General features: G+C 47.7%; 1 protein-coding gene across 7 annotated transcripts in view; it reads right to left on the reverse strand.

Moving 5' to 3' along the window:
- LOC120904917 (putative polypeptide N-acetylgalactosaminyltransferase 9) overlaps positions 1-18,925 on the reverse strand; it is a 60,865-nt gene that overhangs the window by 5,409 nt on the left and 36,531 nt on the right. For all 7 annotated transcript variants that reach the window (XM_040315411.1, XM_040315409.1, XM_040315404.1 and 4 more), the window contains exons 4-7: positions 1,005-1,847; positions 546-911; positions 317-481; positions 47-240 (exon numbers count right to left, since the gene is read on the reverse strand). In XM_040315411.1, the coding sequence (XP_040171345.1) occupies positions 47-240; positions 317-481; positions 546-911; positions 1,005-1,461 (1,182 nt within the window). In that variant the 5' untranslated portion in view covers positions 1,462-1,847. The remainder of the gene's footprint in view (positions 1-46; positions 241-316; positions 482-545; positions 912-1,004; positions 1,848-18,925) is intronic.

Genomic DNA, 18,925 nt, shown 5'->3' on the forward strand with positions numbered 1-18,925 from the left:
TTAATGCGAACTGTTCGTCAACAAAGTGGAAGGTTGACAATGCTACCTTGTGCTTGCGCTTCTCCCGTTCCGGCACGGCATGCCAGTTGAACTGCAGGTTCCAATCGAAACCACCGACATTCACACCGCCCGAGTCGCGGTAGTGATACTCCATCGTGTTGTCATCGATCACGTCGATCACGGGACAGACGACCGTCGTCGAGTTGCGTGCGATACGATCAAGCAACGGCTCCAGCCATCCTGCAAACAAGAAGTAAGCAGTCAATTAGTACTGAACCACTGTGAATGGAGAATACACCTTTTCAAATCAACTCACCGACAGTACATTCGCAGTGAGAGTCAAGATATGTTAGGACTGGTGCCGTGGCATGTCGAGCACCGAGCAGACGCGCACGAATGAGACCCTCACGTTTGGCAGCACGCACGATCTTCACCTTCGGATAGGCGAGGAAATAGTCCTCCAGCTGCTTCTGGGTGTGAGCTGCAATGAAAACCATTCCATCGAAGAATCCATCTACAGCGAAAAGCCTTTAAAAAACACTCACGCATGTCGGAGAAATCATCGACCAGTATCACCTCCTTCACGAGCTGGTCCGGCGAACGGTCGAGCACCGAGTGAACGGTACGCAGCAGCACCGACCACGCCTCGTTGTGGAAGCAGATGATGACGGACGTCGGCGGCAGATCGTCCATGTAGCGGTCCGGCTCCTTGCACCACGCGTCGCGCGGATCGGGCAGCGTGCGGCGGATCGAGATCATGTCCGCCACGTACTGGTTGAACGCATTCTTGGCCCATCCGTCATCGACCAGCTTTTTCACCTCCGGCGTTAGTTCTTTCGGCAGCACCACGGGCTTGCCCAGCTCACCCGGTCCGTCGCTCGGTGGCGCGATAACGCCGGGCAGAGCGAGAGCTAGAAGAAAAGAAGCGCAGAAAATCAACGTCCACATCCGCCTAAAGGTAGACTATCCGCAGTGCACAACTATCGGTGTTATACGATACTCACCACCAGCGACACCGTTACCACTGGCGGGCGGCGAGTGTGACTGGGGCCGGCTCGGCTTGGACGGCAGCTCCTTGACCGTCTTCACCACCGGCGGCTCATCCAGATCCGGATCGACGCCACCCGCACCTCCCTCCCCCTCATCGCCGTCCTCCACCCGGTTGTGATCGACAAAGTTCACGTCCGGCACCTCGGGCACGGCCGGATCCGGCCGATTTGCATCCAGCCGTGCGTTCTCCATAAACTGGTTGAACTTGTTCCGTATGCCTTCCAGCGGCAGTCGTCGCGGCGTCTCGTACTCGATCGCACCGCCACCGCTTGCCGCCGAGCCGCTGCCGCTCGGGCCGCCGGCCCGATTCGCATCGTCCGAGTAGAGCACAAACACGGCCATAAACCATACGACACCGCACAGGGCGGCCAGCTTCAGGAAGGACGATCTCCGTCTACCGAGCAGCGCCATTTTTGTTGTTGCAGGCAGTGCTTTCCGGGCTAAATGTAGTAAATCGCCTGTACCGTACGATATGTGTTGGAGGCGGCTTCTTCGCCTGTAGAATTATTCCTGAAGCGTTGTTGCTGAAGACAGTGATCGAGTGTTACGTTTCTATCAACGTACGATCACCTGCGGCACATCGCTCCGTATCGCTGTACGCCTCAGGCAACGCCCGCCACGGACGGTACCAGCCTTTGATGTTGGCTCGTTGGCTGAGTAAATACCGAACCTTTCGTCAAGTTTGCGTCGCATAAAATTAGCACCAAACTGTGCCAAAATGTGCCGTTTTCCTCCTTACAATTGATGATGCATCTGTTGCGCGTGATGTGTGTGTGTGTTGATATGTTTCACAATTTCTGCAAAGAAAAGCAAAGAAAAAAAAACACGACCGTGTGTAAGTCAATGAAATGTGCATCTCTTAGCGATAGCTTTACAATTAGTTCACGCTGTTTGATTTGATAAGCTCTATCAGATGGACCAGAGCCCGCTTCCCCGTCGTGCGTTTGTTTTCCCACTCACGTACGGACGTACACGCGCGGTTTGGAGATTTTACGCCTCAACGCGCTACGCGTCTTGTGAAGCTCCGAAAGAGCGGCCCGATGGCATCACCCACTGTCTTCGCAAAGGGGCGCGGACATCAACGAAGACTGGTGGGCCTTCTTTTCATGCTTCACCTGGCGTTGCATTCCACAGGCCCATCACCCATCTCTGAGCACGTTGCTCGCAAGCGAAGCTGGCGAGCTGGTTACAAGTCGGGCGAAAGTGTAGACTCTTGAGAAGCTCAACAGACCCTGTGGGGTTGGTGTGGAGTAGCGAAGAAGCGTCGGTCATCGTTGCCTAGACTTTGTTTGTGTCTCAGTCTGTGTGTGTGTTGGTTGAGAAAAAACAAAACAATAGATCGTATCTCCCAGCGGAGCTAGACGATTGCGCAATGACATCTTCTTTGAGCGGCAGAAAGTGAGTCGAAGAAGCTAAGACCATGCATAAGGCTGGATTGAATCACTGCTGAAGATAGGTTACATGTTCTAGCATAATTTCGTAAAAAAGAGCTTTGTTAGTGAGGTCATAGTCTCTCCTTTCAATTAGAGATAGCTACGATGATACGCCAATCAGAACGAGTTATAAATAAAGTTCGCGATTCAACGTACCATCTCGCCAGCTTTAACTAGAACTGGCCTGATCTCGCTGCAGCATTCCAAAGCAACCACTTACATCTACAGCATGATGCAATTTATCGTTCCCTTTGTTGTAGGTAGCGAAAAAGCTCTAAATTGCATAATTGGCACCCTGCGGGAATGGCGTAGACAGCGGGGCAAATCCACGCCACAATAATCATAATCATCCGGTGGCGTTGCAAAGCAGAACCTAACAAGCATACAAGCGGTATGTGTTGGTGTTAATAAGCCACCGCCATGGGGATCCACAAATTGATACCTTCTCGCTGAACCATGGAGCAGTGTCGCATTACAAGACGTATGGAGAGAAAAGGTAGACGAAAAAAAGATGGCTTTGTTAGATGGATTAAGTCATTTTGGTTCCTCAAAGCACGCCTGAAGATATGCAAACTGAACAGCAAATTCATACTATTATTACTCCTCATTGCTTATTGATCATATTTAACGATAGCAATCAATTAAAGGATTTTGTATTGATCTGTTTAGATAGAAATGAATTATAAAAGCCAAAACGCCCTCTTAATCTGGTTTAATATCTCTTTCAAATCCCCAACAACCTGCTAAAATTGCTCATGATGCAATTTATGTTTCACACCATGAAAACACACGCAAAATGAAGCTTAATCCAAAACATAACCAACCATATCGTGTGTGTGTGCAATCAAATCAAAGAAAGTCAAAGGTTACAGCGGCCGCGTAACCGGCAGCATAACTCCGCGGCAGAAGAACCCCGAACGCGGAAGGCGAAAAAAGACACGAGGAAAAATAACAAATCCCAGCCCAGAAAAAAAAAACAATGATCGGTATAATTATGTGATGAGATTGAAAGTTATCGCTGATGGGAATTTATTTGACGGTGCCTGGGAACGAGCCCCGACACTGGCAATGGTTGAGTGTCGCGTGGAATTGTAAATTTTCGTTTGCTGCGCGTTTTGATTTTGGCCGTTTTTGTTTGTGCTTTATTTTCGTTTCTTTTCGTGGGCTTTATGGGGGAAAGGTCGTAATTGAACCACGAAATTGCCCCATCCCCTACATATGCTGGGTGTAGTATGATGAGCTACGATTTGTACCGCAATGAAACCGAGAGGACACACCAAACACAATAGCAATGGGAGAAAATAATCATTTTCATCTGGTTTTCTATCTGTTTGGCTTCTGGGACTGGGAGGGTGCGGATGATGGTTGTGTACAGTTTTGTTGTGCAATTTATTAAATCCCTCCAATTCCCATTTGTTTGAGTTTTGCTTTCTTCTCATTGTACTTCACCAGCCGGCGTGTACTGCCGGTGCCTCAAAGCGGATGAGGAATGTGAAGAATTACTATTGATTGAAGGGGCGTACAAACGGGCCGGGTGCATTGTAAGCACACAATTCGTATGCAAATAAGAGTATCATTGTCCCATGCCCAAGACCAGGTAATCTTGCGAATGGAGTTTAAAATTACCGGTTGCATTTCTTGCTGCTCAATGTTCAAAACCAAACATAGAAAAGAGCGGCAACCAAAAACTCGTTCCAATGATGGAGCATCAATTTCACTCGGAAAGGTCCACAAATTGACGGCTTCGGGTCGCGCCAAAACCTACTTTGGCTGACCTTTGAAGCTCATCGATTTCGCTTGTTTTGATTTGCATTGAGCCGGTCGGCCAAAGATTGCTCCAAAAATCGGCCCACAAAGGACAAGGTCATGGGAAAAACGGCAGGACCGAAATGACCGGTCGCGTAGGCATTAAACCCTCCATTACCGTGCTTGCGGTGCCATGGATCACACACACACACACAAACACACTATTTGGGCCGCTCATAATGCTGGGGCATTAATGCTTCTCGTGCCCTGCTTGAGGCCGAATTGTGCTGAGAAGCATTTATCATCAAGGAGGTTTAGCTCCGATTTGTGGTACATTAGACCTTATGGAGCGTCTTAGGTTAGGCCTTGGTTTAGAATTATGCTGGTGCTTAATGAATGAGCGTGAATTAATAAGTCTTCATTGCTAAAAAGTGTATTTTTATTTCAGTTGTTCACTTGATCGGTTTTACCTTTCTAAATTGCAGCATTAAATGTAATCGAACATCACAACAAACCTGTTACACCATCAGAAGAAACGATCTTTCACCTCATCGCATTGCAAGAGACGAACCTTTCGCTAAAGCAATCCTTCACTTGTCTGAGTTTGGCTTCAACTGAAGCCCCAACAAATGATGATACCAGCCAATTGCGCGCCGGTCGTAAAACAAAATAACCGCTGTGTCTATACCAAACGGCCCACAACCTAAAACGATACGCGGTGGCACACCGCCATAACTTCAGCCGCATAGATTATAAAAATGTTGTCCCTCCCGCCGTGCCAAGAGAGTGGTCCCACGGCGAAAGCGACGGTTCCACCGTTTCGCTTATCAAACAGCCCCGAGAAACAATATAAAAGACGATCCGATGACAGCTCATTTACACGGGTTTCTGGCTCCGCTGGCGTAGAAGATGGCGTAATCAAAAAGCTCTGCCTAACAACCGATCGAGTAAAAGTGATCGGCGAGAGGTTGAGACAAATTGAAGCAACAAAAAATGCGGAAGAAAACACGACATTTCGCACGATGGGTTCGATGGCTAAACACGAGCGTTGATGTCATTAATTATGGTGATCGTCTTCATGGCTCGCTCATAATTTCATACCCGCGCCGTTTTGCATTTTGTGGCCCGCATAACGCCACGGCAGATCGCGAAAACGTCAGACCCGGGGGCACACAAAATGAGGCTCATTAAAGCGAATCCAAAACGCCAATCTTTTAATTTACGACCCAACGAACGGTAACGACTGAGGGGGAAAATTGGGCAGAAACAAGACAAAAGACGCGTGTGCATCTTCGTTTCTTCTCACACCGCACGCTCGCGATTGACCATTAATTGATTTCCATTCACCCCCTCTGTGCTCTCTCTCCCTGTGCTTACCGATCCAATCGACCGTGAAGACGAATTTTCCCCGTTCAGCTCGCCGTCGGTTTTCGGTCCGGAATTCCGCGCGCGGCAAGTTTTGGCGTTTTTCCCACACTTTTCGATTGCATTATAACGAGCCGGCGCTGTCTGGCTCGGTGGTTATGTGTGTATGTGTGTTGCCTACGGCGGAGACAGTATTTTGAAGAACTTTCCTTTTCTAACCGTTTTCCGGGGGCAATTGTCGGCAATTCTCTTTTTAAACCGAACGGTAACCCCTTTAAAAAGCGATGAGGTTTCGTCGCAGTTTGTTGAAAGGGAAAAAGGGAACTTAGTTTGAAGGGGAAGGAGGAAAGGGAGTTGTAAAACGGGTGACATTTAATTCATTGCAGACACGCGTGTCCGTGTGCAGTGTGCGGAATTGCCTTTGACGATTGAAGCTGGCAGCTTTTGTGGAGAAACACGCCAACAGACTAATGCACATCGCAGCCAAGGGCATGAGAGACAGAAAGAGAGAGAGTTGCACCTGGGAAAGGGGTAAAGTTTATGTGACATTTTTGTGCACATAAAAATTCACCATGCGAAACGGCACTTCGCCATCCCGGACCTAGATTTATCCGGTTGTGGTTGTGGCATGATCGATTCGAGGCACGTCAGCAATCGCGACAAAGAATGTTTCCTTCTTGCAAATGTGTCTTGGGCGCTGCTTTCTCCAATACTGCAAGTATGAGCAGCAAAAGACATTTGGATTTAATCGCAAACGAAAATATTTCAAAAATGAATGAGAATCATATCATATTTCAACTATTTGCAATTAACGCCTAAAGCTATGCACACTGCATTGCATTATTATATTATTAAAAGGATTTTACAAACTCATCGCCATAGAATGATCCTAATCAGATTAAAATCGTATTAAACCATGTGTACACTCACCATAACCCTACAAAAGTGTATAATTTCTCCCTTCACTTCGCCTTACGTATGGAAGTAAAAGTGAACGCGCCCGAAGTTTTTCCTGGTTCATCCAAATTCATGATGCCAATTTTTTAGATCTCTGCATCCGGCTTGTGCTTCGCATCGTGCAACAACACTTTCACACAGACACACAGGCCAAACGCCGTGCTCTATCATAAACATGCGCCACCTTCTTACACCTTCTTCAATTGCACGCACGGCCACTGTTGGAAAGGTGTTAAGCGCTGTTGAACCATCAGCGGCACGGCCTTTTGGGGGGCGCATGAGCTCATCCACCTCCACAACCAACCAAACCAACCCACAAAACCGTTCAATCTCGATTGAACGGAATGTCATACGGGTTTATGTCTTACCCTTCTGCTTGTTTGCCTCCCTCACTCCCCACGGGGACATGTTTTGGATTATGAATTTCTGTTTTGCCGGAGGACCTCGGGCCGGACAGGCCTGAAAAGTAAAAGTACCATTCAAGATCGGGGACTGTCCGGCCCAAAAGGAAAGAAGATGCGCCATCGAAACGAAACCAAACGGTCATTATGACGGGGGCGCCCCGTTTAGCTCTGCCTTTAACCCAGGGGGAAAAAGGGGAGGCTGACTGTTTTTTACGCTAAAACCGGAGAAAGTTCAACCATTCCAGACGCCGCGGCCGTTACCGAACGCATCTTCTTCCCACCGGGAGTCCGATTAATTAGATAGTTTTGAACGGTGTCTGCTTTTTTTCATGCTGCTGCTGCCGTCGTGCTTACCTTAAACCGAACGCCTTCGATTGGGTTCGATTTTTTTGCCAAGAGCGTTGCGGTATGCGAAATAAAATTAATAGGCAATGGGTACGACGGATTAAATCACCCACTCGCATTAACATGAGGAAAGCATATCACAAACACCCAGCGCGCGGCTGTGGGGATTGAGTCTCGAAAATGTAAAACACTGACGCCACTTGGAAGCACACAGACAGACAGCCATCGGTTCATAAATATGATGGAATTTTTTGGCAACTTTCACGACATTTTCGGGGGCCTCCACTTTGTCCTCCCCGTTTTGTTTGGCAAGCGATGCGGAGGAGTCTCTCTCTATTAGCTAAATCTCTCCTTTTTTGGGTTCACCTTAAAGCGTGCGTTAAAGGACAACTAATCATCACTTCTCCCCCAAATTAACCTTCCGCGTATCCTGCGCGAAGCAGCCGAAAAGCTTCCTCAAATTCACTGGAACCGCCAACATCCCATCCAGCGCAGCTTCCATCGGCCAATTTGCATGCACAAATAAATCCCACGGTTACGTAAAGCGGCCCCGAACTCGTCCCGAAACGCGACTGTGACGAGACGTCTTCTTCTCTGGCACGGGCCACATAATTAACCGCCGTGTGTCCTTCCTGCCCGCGAGAGCGGGGTCACAGCTTCCTCGCAACGCGCGCATAAAAACTTTCCCAATCTGCGCTCCCTCTGCCATCTATCTTGTTTTGCAATCGTTGGTGATTTATTGCCCGCAAAAGAACGCTCGCGCGCGCAAACTTTATCCATTTTTTGTGTGTTTCATCGGTTTGTTTTCTTTCTTGGAAGAGCAGTTAATTTGCTCCATCACCACCAAACCGCCCGAAAGTAGTCCCGTGTCCAGCTCAAAATGTTAGCGCCGAAAACAAAAAGCTTTGCTTGAGAAAATGCCTCGCTGGGAGTTACATTTTCCCCGACACTTTGACACTTAACGATTGCTTTGGTGGTGGTTTGATTTAAATTAGCAAGCGTGTTTTGTTCCACAAGCGTATCGCGCGCCTCGACACATGCTGTGTGGATGGGATGGGATGGGAGGGCGGTACCCTTCGCCCTGCCGGTTGTTAAAACGATATGGCTGAGAGGCGATATGCTAATTAATGTGAGCACGCAACAGAAGGTTTTCAGTTTCATTTATTCGGCTGCCGCACGGTCGCCCGTCGCTTTTCCTTCAATTGAGTTGTACGTTTTCCACGGTTTTATTAAACTCTCTTGGCAGGGCGTGCTCTGCGCAGCCGTGCCGTGTGAGCTGTGGTGAGCTATTTTTGGGGCTCTGACATATCGTACCGAACGTTCATTGCCGTCGAATGATGAAGATGGAAGGCTTCTGATAGTTTAAATTGATGTACAAATTGTATGGAAAATGTGTTCCTCCTAGAGCAAGCGATCGTTAATTAGCACTGCAAATGGGAATAAAAATAGCCTAACTTTATTGATTATGATAGGCATATTGCAACACGATTCGAAAGAAAGCGCAACGTTTGTTACAAAACGTGAGAAAAGCCCCGGGAACTGATTTCCCGAAATCATTTGCAAAAGCTCATCGATATCTGATTTGATACAAGACTCAACTAATGACATGCGATGGGGCTGAGGAACCTTTTCCCGAGCGTCCTTTGCGACTGCCCTCGACAAGCACTAATCCGTGCGCTAGTACGCCGCCAAAAGGTTAAACCCTTCCGGACCACCACGAAAAGGGCAAACCACGATCGCCACGATCGAAGTGAAAAGATCTCCGCTTGGAGCAGCTTTTCACCTCCTTTCAATCAACGCTTGTCTGTGACCGACTGGACAAAGAGCTCGCTGCTTTGCAGCCGTCCTCCTATCTTCCTTCTCATCACCTGTCGATACCTTTTCGTGCATTACTGCCATTGCCGGCCTCCCTGAATGCACCGATGCAGAGACACATAATTGCAGAGTCACGCTCAAAGCTCAGTGCGCCGCCCGGTTGCTTTGTACCTCTTTGTGAGACTGTTAACACGGGTAAAGCATCCAATCGTGGAATGTGTTTAACTTGGAATAGGCCTTGACTCGACGCTGGCCCGATGTACGCTGTGTTGCTGTGAAGAGCACCGATGCAACAATAACAAACGGTTCAGCTTCAAGGGAAGATCCCATGACAGCGGTGAAGCGCACGGAACTCATCGCACGCTCATCTTCGCAACACACGCCGCCGTGACACAACCGGACCACCGAAGGTCTTAATCTTTGCTCATTGATTAACTTTTAGATGAAGCTTAGATAGCAAACTGCTCATCGGAGAGCGAAGCAAAAAGGGCGCGAAAATTTAATAATCTTTTCCATCCTCCCGTACACAGCACGAAAGATGAATGACGTCGATCTGTGCCGTGACTCGTGACATCACCCAGCCAGGGCCCTTTACAACCGTGCCAGCAATCATCGCTGCAAGATGGAGTAACCTCAAAAGCACAAGACGACGAACGCGAGCTTCCCATCTTTTTCGGTTGGGCCCCATCTGATTGTGTTTGAATGTCGCACACACATACGAGGGAGTGCCCCGAGGAGCCTCAAGAAGTTTGGAGCCCATTTGAAAAGGTCATTCTGGTATCTGATTCTCAAGAATAATCGGAGTTTGCGCCGCCGGCAAAACTTACCTCCAGCGACGAATGAAATATTAACCATGATTTATACATCTCTTGATCCCCTCCAGACACACATACGGGCAAAAAGGTGCAGGAAGCGACAAAGGCGGCCTGTAAATCATTTAAATTGCCTACGACAGAGAGTGCTAAATGTCAGGTCAGTTTCAAATCGAACCGGCTCCCCTCCGGAATTGGAGTAGCGGTGCAGTGCAGTGAAAGCGTTAGCACGGAAGGTGCTCCATGTCTGGCGGGCGTTTTCTTCCCAGTCCCTGTGGGCATCGGGTTGACAGGTTGGTTGAAAGAAAAACGGAAGCCCTAGAAAGTGGCTGCAGCCAGGGGGAAAAGAGAGAGAAAAACCGGAATCAAACACACAAACACACATGCACAGACATCCTCTCAATGTAACGATATTGACAGTTTCCTCCGTAATTAAGATGATTGGTCGATAACAACACTCAAACGCATCGCGATTTGCCACCCTTACTCTGCAGGGTTTGCTGCTTTCCCCCGTGAGGGAAATGAGGGGTCCGTCGTCGTGCTTCGGTGGCGCATTTTAATTAATCCATTGGTGTGAGTTGTTTCTAGCTGCAACGTGTTGGAGTTTTCCTCCGGTTCGTGAGAAAGAGGAGGAGGCAGCTGGTTCCGGTCAGCGGGTACACGACCCGGAGTGCGTGCATGTGTGTGTGTTTGTAAGAGGTTCGAGAGATTGAAATGTAGCAAAAATAAAATAAAACGGTCACTCCATAACTAGACCGGAACTAACGGAAGTACGGAGTGGCAAGGGGCGCCGGGTTCACTGTGGGTGAGTGTGTCGTGTGGGGTGAGTTTTTCTCACACACGCATGAGGGTTGTTAGTATGAGCGATGGAAAGCTTCATTTAAATGATGAAATCACTAGGAATTTGCTGTTCCTTTATTGAATTATGCTTCCTAATATTCATTTTTTTAGTTTTTTTCCAGTGTCCACAGGTCTTTGTGTGATAGATACATTCCATTTTTTTGTCTTTCAATACGATGTTCTTCGCATTTAGAGTGATTAGCATCTACATTCACTCTATCTGGGTCAAACGAAGCAGATTGTTACCCGAAATGGGACCGGATTGCAAGTTGAAACATAAATATCTCTTTAAAGGCTGTTTGTTTTTTGCATTTATTGCCTCCCTCTCACCAACATTGCCCTTTTGAATGCATAATAAAGACGTTTAAATATTATAATTACTCATCAACGGCCAGCAGCAGCAGCAGCAAACAAACAGACCGGTGACACAATGGTCCGCCCGTCCGATCTTGATCCGTGTAATGTAAATCCCGCGCACAGCGACGAACCTCCCTACCTTATCCGGATGCATTTTTCATCAAACCGTGACCGGGGCGCTTGCGAAACGAAACACAAGGTGTGTGTCCTTGAATCACACCCACCCTTCTTGTATGGCATGGTAATGTACAATTTAAATTTGTAACACATTAAACTGAACCAATCGCACACACCAGCGAACGAGCAAAACAAAAACAAAAAATGCGTAAAATAATTAACAAACAAAGGAGCACAGTGGTGTCGACGATGCGATGCTGCGCCTCTGCTGATGCTGTGCCTGCCAGCTGAAGCATTCTCTCATTGTACTAAAAACCACCCCGGTATATGTGTGTATGTGGGCTGACGAATCGCGCAATCGTAACCTTCGAATCCAATGTGCGCCGGCTAATGCGATTCGGTTGGCTGTTTAACGAGAATTCCGGCTCTTGTAGAGCCTTGAAACATCAACACCAACACTTAAAAACAGTCTCCAGAAAGTGAAATACACTGCGGCAGTGAGTGATTGGGGTAAATTAAATTATGGACCCTTCTCTACTGCGACAGAGATCTTGCGGTACACAACTTCCGGTGTGCGAGGTTCGATTTCACCGACGCCACCGCCATCACCTGACCCTGCGAGGTCAATAATTACAGCCCGAAGTGAAAAAGCTGGCGACCATTTTCCAATCGTTATTGGCCAGCAGACATGCAAATTCCGTGGCTCTCGAAACCGTGTTTGCATCATGCCGTGTTTCACTGCCACGGTACATCCGTTTCACGCCCGGTCTGGTTATGTGTGTGCGTGTGCGGTGAGCCGTTTTTTTCCATCCGCGTCCCATCCGTCTGCGAGGTGTCGTCGCGCATCATTTGCGTTTGCGGCAACAAACAAAGTAACAAAAACACAAAAAAAACTCGCCCACCGACATCCAAACACGATTATCATCACCTGCGGGCCGAAATAGGAGGAAAATAAGGTCCGACGAGACATGGAAAATCAATCTCGTTAGCAAAAGACGAGGTTTTGATTTCGGGTTTTGCTGTTTTGCGTGCACGCACCGGCGACAAAGAGAGAGAGAGAGAGAGAGAGAGAGAGAGAGAGAGAGAGAGAGAAATGGAAATTAGAGTGACAAAAAGTATAATTTAACACACGAATGCGCGAATGTGAATCCAATCAACTCCGGCGGGGGAAAGTCGCCAGTCGGTGTCACATAAAAATGGTAACCAGATTGGAAGCTGCCAGCCAGGGGGGGGAGGGGCACAGCGGGGTGAGAGAGTGATGCGGCAGTGATTATGCGTAGCAAAAAAAAAGTGCTTTTGTATAAACATTTCAAGACAAATAAGTACAGACATTATTTAAACAACATCTTGGCGAAAAATTATATCATCCTGCGACGTATCGAGTTGCTCTCCGTGACACTTGTCTTCACCCCCAGAGTCTTCAGCCAATGGAGGAGTGAGTGAATGCACAAAAATGTAAACAGAAACAAAAAATTCCCATCTCCATGGTCACGAAACCAAATCAACACCAGTTAGCGCGTCGGCCACTGGTCGGCGTCCTTTTCCCCATCACATCGACCGTCTTCAAACTAGGTCGTACGAAAGCGAAAGCCATTTTCACCCTCTCTGTGCCACTTGAACGGAACTGGCTCGTGGCGCCCGTGCGACACACATGCAAAAGCGCAAGATGACAAACACGCCCGAGCAGCGGGTCGATTGCGGAAGCATAATAATGATTTGCCGAGGTTAAGCAACAACAAAAAATGCATGCCATTTCACACAAAAAATAGGCTTTTCTTGGGGCCTATTATGCAGCAAGATCGGTATGGAAATTGGCAAAGATAGTTAGTCCCCACTGGGGGAGGGCGTTGCTGCATCTTGGCGCGTTTATTAGCCGCTCTCCCACACACAAACACACACACACAGACGCACGGGTTGCATCGCCAGGCAACCTGAAACCTGAAGTTGTGCAGCACCAGCAAAACAAAAGACATTCCCGGTAGCAGCCCCTAATGCCATCACACATGCGGTAACGACGTCGCAAACGAAACCGTCTCTCTCTTACCGGGAGGGGGAGATTTATGTAAATTGTACGGTGATATTTAAGCACAGCTTATGATAATCGTCTTGAACGAGAGAGTACACCGCCACAGCAAGCACCAAACACTCACAAAAAATGGAATGCATCAAAACGCTAGAGGGAGCAGAAAAAAACCACAAGTAGCTCGTCATATGGGACAGAGCCCGGACTCGGGAAGGTGCACTCGACTCACGTGCGCCATTTATGCATCATTTTTTGTAACACAATTTTTCATGTTTTTTGCAACACCCTAGCGTCGGGTCGGAACTTGCCTGATTAGTCATTTAGTCGGTGCGGTGAGGTTTTGTCGCCCCCGAGACTATAAAATGCCACCCATAACATGCTGTGGATGATGTTGGTTAGATGAGCAGCGGGTGAAGAAAGTGAATTTTTTTCACATCCCTTTGAACGCTCACAAACGGCGGCGGGGACGGTTGTGGATGATCGGTGTGAAGTTTTCTTACGTAATTATTATTCCCGGCATCACTTTTCAGCCGCTCGGCATCTTCTCTGTTGTTGTTTTTTTGCTGTTTTTTTCACACCGATAGAAAGATGGACACAACTGGCTCGAGTGCAATAAAGTTGGGATATGTTTTCATGACAAAAGTGGGATTAAAAGTTGCGCTTTAAGGTGCTTTTATTGCTTTACTACGCTACTGCGCTAACAGTTCCGGCGGATTGGTCAGCTGCCAACGCTGTTTAAATAACTAGTATGATAATCGTAAAGCTTCCCCTATTCCCAAACCTACTTAATGCTTCAGGTTGATACCCGGGAAAAGGTGCCATTACATAAAAGCATAAAACAATAATTGGCAAGGGTATAAAATTATGCAAGCGCGTAAGAAAGTTGTTGGTTGCGAAGAGCGGAACAAATATCATTTTAATTTAAAAAAAAGAAAGAATGCTCTTGGAACCAAAAAATAAAATTGTGAAAATTCTCACAAACGAAACGAGATGAAATACCGACAACATTCCAGTACAACAGGTTACCATACTTCCGACCATTCCACGTTACCGCCTGGTTCGGTTCGTACGGTTTTTGTTTACTTTTTACAGTACATTCCGACGCTTTCTACCAGCAACAGAACGTGGCCGCACCAAGGCCCACCACGGTCAAAACGAATCGACGCGTTACAATCACGCCCGCAAGAGGGCAAGCAGAACGTTGTTGGCCGTGTTTTCTTTTGCCCGAGAACACGTGCCCTCAACTCTCCCACGCCACCTCGCTCCCCCGTGTGCTGATGAGTGTTTATCTTTTAAGCACTCGCTCGTTTTTTTCTTAGTTTCGAGCAGGCGTCGTAGGTGAAACAACATAAACATCTAGCTGTACGGCCCTTTCGGGGGGACAAGGGTGCGTTCTAAATGGGAAAAAGTGGAATAGGAAAGGTACGCACAGATTAACCACGTACAGGCGTGGATATCTGTTTGGATATCTGTCGTGCTTAATCCTACTTAGAATCCATAATCATCTTCGACAGCTTCAATCATTTTATAACACAACATGAAGCGGGCAAACGCACTGCAGCATATTGCTGTGTTTCGCAGAGTTTCCTTTTCCAACGATTTCTCAAGACAGTCCCCCGTTGCTGTTGCGATGTCTTTCAGCGTGTGAGTAATCCCATAAAGATGAGCGTTCGAATGGAAACATACAAAAAAACAAGAAGATAAACACACTAGAGAAGCAATCGAGTGGATTGAACCGTTAAAACGAAACCAATCGACGGCGCGTTAAAAAGGGCTCAGGAGTTCGGCGCCGGTTGGTGGCAGTGGCCGCTGATAGGCTTAAAAGGTGGGAACGTACGAAGAAAGGTAAACACATAACAGATGCAATTAAACACACGATAAGCATGCTAACATGCATCGACAAACAAGCACTGGCGCTCACTCGCTCTCTCTCTCTCTCTCTCTCTCTCTTTCTTAAAGGGTCGACAAATCATGCATATATAAATAGTTGCGAAAAGCCTTCAACTTTACTTTTGTGAAGAAATCAAGATCACAGAAACATAATTAAACTATTCAAGCGTCATATCAACACATTCATTAAAGCGACAACTTCCTTCAACAACCTCATTTGCGCTTGTGAAATCGATTCGATTGAGTGTACTTTACCCCATCGTCTCTAACACAAAGAAACCCATTTCCATCAATCGTTTCGAACACACAAAAACGATCACTACTTGAAGCCAGCTCATAAAACAGTCCGAGACAGGCCGCGCTCGACTCGCCGACTCCCGATCGGAAGAAAAGCTAATCAAAATGCACACTCACAAAAAATAATACTGAGCTCTTTCCTCTACGCCGCTCTTCCAGCGGAAAAAGGGAAATTCTCATCAACAGGCCCAAAGAACAGACAACAACAACTGCACGCACACAAAAAAAAAACCCCTGGCAGCCCTTTGAAACACATGCTCCGGATGCTGATGCGCAGTACAGACGCAGCCGCGGAGCATTTAAACAGCAACATGCGTATATCTCTGCAATGTTACGCAGGCGCAAGCGCAAGCAGCGCCACCGAATAGAGTTACCGCGCGCTGGTAATTAGCGCTGGGTAGAGACCAGCCCGGCTTGAGGCTGAGACGGAACTTCATCCGGGAAAGGGTTGTGGCAAAGCGATAGCAGTAGGTAGCAGCAAACACGTGGAAATGGGATTAATTAATGGGCTGTTTGGCGTATCTTCGGCTCTAACAAGCAGGCTTCAAACGTGTGGTTTGGAAACAAAAAAATGAGATTGAAGCAAATGTTTCCGAGGAAGAGAAGCAGATACCACTGTTTTAAAACATATAGGGGAACATTCAGCTTAATATTAGCGCGTACGAAATAGGTTCCCAAACTGCTCACTCAACTGGGACGATATAATGCACGCCCAAGCCATACATACAACCCCTCATATGCATTGTACCTCATTAGTCGCAGCAGTCATCGCGTTAGTTCACAAACCGTTGTGCACCCTCACACGAGGTTACTTCCTTTGGAGGCATCTATTTGATGTACGAGCGGACTGATCATAGTGTTCAGCATGATTATAGGATGCGATCAGGCAGCGATCGATGACGAGGTTCTTTTCTCAACCATCCCAACACGATCGTGCAGCAGACAGAACTCAACGCTACATAATGAGAGTTCAAAAGGCCACTCCATTTCATCACCAGAAAAGCAAATAAATAATTTAACGTTCATGCATCGATCGGTTCAGCACGATCCGCATGGCTGGTGTTAGGTCGATGAAAACTCGATGAAATCAAATCCCAACTGCTGCGTTCCCACTGCGAACGAATCAATCCATTCAACTGGCGGCGAGTTTTGACTAGTTTTGAGTCTAAGGTGTCATAAGCTGGGTCGCTTTCTTTCACTCTCCCTTTTTTCTCCATTGATCTCGAAGCAGCACAGCTCGCTGCACGCAGGCAATGACTTGCAGACGGCAATGTTTTCCAACGCAACCTCCCGCCCCGTTTCCATTCCCACAACATCTACACACACCCAGAGCGTCTTCAGCACCATGACCCGCTCAATCGCTTCATCTATCGAAAAGTTAGTGCTTGTTTTACATTGCAGCTAACACGAAGCTGCGGGGAGCACGGTGAACTTGGCGCTCAACCCTTGGCGGATGTCGATCGAGTGTGCTGCAATTCGAGCTGCGTGCAGGCACGAATTTCCCAGCCCGACGTGCCTTTGATTGCGCTAGAAATAAACGATCCGAACACGTTGGCGGCGCAGGCGAAAGTCAGGGGCGCGGCCCAAACATGCCGGTCGATTACCAATGAGGCGCGAAAATTGTGAATGCTTCCAGTACAACCGCATTCGGAGTGGCAAGCGAAGCGCGAAACTAGTGGTCACTGACACAGAAGGATAAAGTCAAGGGACCTAGACGCACCTGGCTAGTTGGTGTGGTTGGTGGTCATGGTCACGAAATGAGTTTCTTTGGTAAATGGACAGGAACTTGCCTAACGAGAAGGTTGTCTGAGAAGCAGGATGTTCTTGGAACTCGATTTCTCACTCCCTCTCAGAGCCTCAGAGATATGCGGAGATGCTAAAACAAAGAGCTCCGATGTCTAATCCAAGTTTGAATATCTACCCAGAAGAAAGATTATCGGTCGTTATTCCAAGAATTGATGTTCTTTTGTGGTTTCTTGCTCCAAATCAAAGCGAGCCAACCAAGGCTGGACCAGTCAACGGGAACGCCAAGATCCAATTGTTGCGCCACATCCACAAAACTACAATTCTCCACTGATTGATCTTTAATGACCAACCACAAGAAGGCGAACCCCTCTACCTCACTGACAACCGGTAGTTACACGGGGCATTTTCGTTTAATGCTGCTTAGCATAAACGTTCTCCCCCACAGCGATTAGGAACTCCTCCATGGCTGCCCACCGCCGTTCCCGAGTGTCGCAGCGGCCGTTGATAGTAGCGTGCAACCAGAGCCAGGCACCTAACCACCATTCCCACCGACAACTCCCGAGACGAAGGGCTTCGAACCACTCAGCTGGTTTTGATGTACATTTAATTCGTGGCGGAAATCAATATGATGCGTCCAGCCAGTCAACCAACCACCCGGGGGCAAGGGGCCGAATGCTACCCTTAATCGTGTGCACCCAAGCAGCAGTGGGGAAATCTAGGTCAGGTCCGGGGAGGTACTTATAGGATTTGGAAGAGACTAACGATGAGAAACCCTAGAATGAAACCGGGTAATGATTTATGTGATGAGAAGGTTTCCGCGCGGGAGCTCGTAATCGTGTTGGTGGACGTCGTAAGAAAGCGCAAGAGTCGAACCAAGCGGGAACTCTGCTTGATTTGCTTGTGAGTCAAAGACTGCTTTTACCTTATTATGATTGCATTTACTTCAGAAGAAATTACTTTTGATTTGAAATTGATTTGAATCCATCATGCTGAAAGACTTCGTTCGTTATTAATGTTTATGCTTCTGCGAGACACAAACCGCTCAAATGCGCACGTGCAGCGATGCTTCCATGGAGTAGATGGCCCAAAACGGTCATCCCAAACCCATTTCTTGGACGCGTAATTGCCGGCCTCATTTCAAGAAGACACGCGAAACATCACCTCACACGTCCAAAACGGGGAATACACATACGTCTAATTGTGGCCGCGCGTGTCATTAAATCAAATTACCAGGCTATGCCGGTGGCAAATGGCAATTTGTCGTACATGTCCACCAACTCACCTGAAGAAGCGAGAGTGGCTAGTACCACCAGTTCAGGGTAGCGTACACAAGCAACGGAAGCGGCAGCACGGGTTACCGTGTCATGTCAGGGCCATCATCACCATACAAGAGGGCAAGAGTCGCATCTCTTCTGAAGTGTGTCGGCATGGAGATGTAGATAGAGCCGTCCGATAATTTTGGAGCGAGCACGGGCCAAACCGAAGCCGGTAAACAGGCCAGGTAAACACAAACGGGGTAAGAGCATAATCGGTGACCAATTAGAAACAATTGTGGCCAGCAAATGGCGAATGGTTCCCTCCCGCCCCCAAAGACACTCGCAGATAGTGTACGCACACGTGTTCTAATGATCGTTGCGGTGGCGAATGAGCAAGCATCTTCCAGCAACACAACAGAGCAGAGAAGCCCACGGATGCTAATGGTGGTTTAAAGAAAGTTATCTACCCAAT

The sequence above is a fragment of the Anopheles arabiensis genome, chromosome 3 (assembly GCF_016920715.1).
Source record: "Anopheles arabiensis isolate DONGOLA chromosome 3, AaraD3, whole genome shotgun sequence".
Taxonomy (NCBI): Eukaryota; Metazoa; Arthropoda; class Insecta; order Diptera; family Culicidae; genus Anopheles; species Anopheles arabiensis.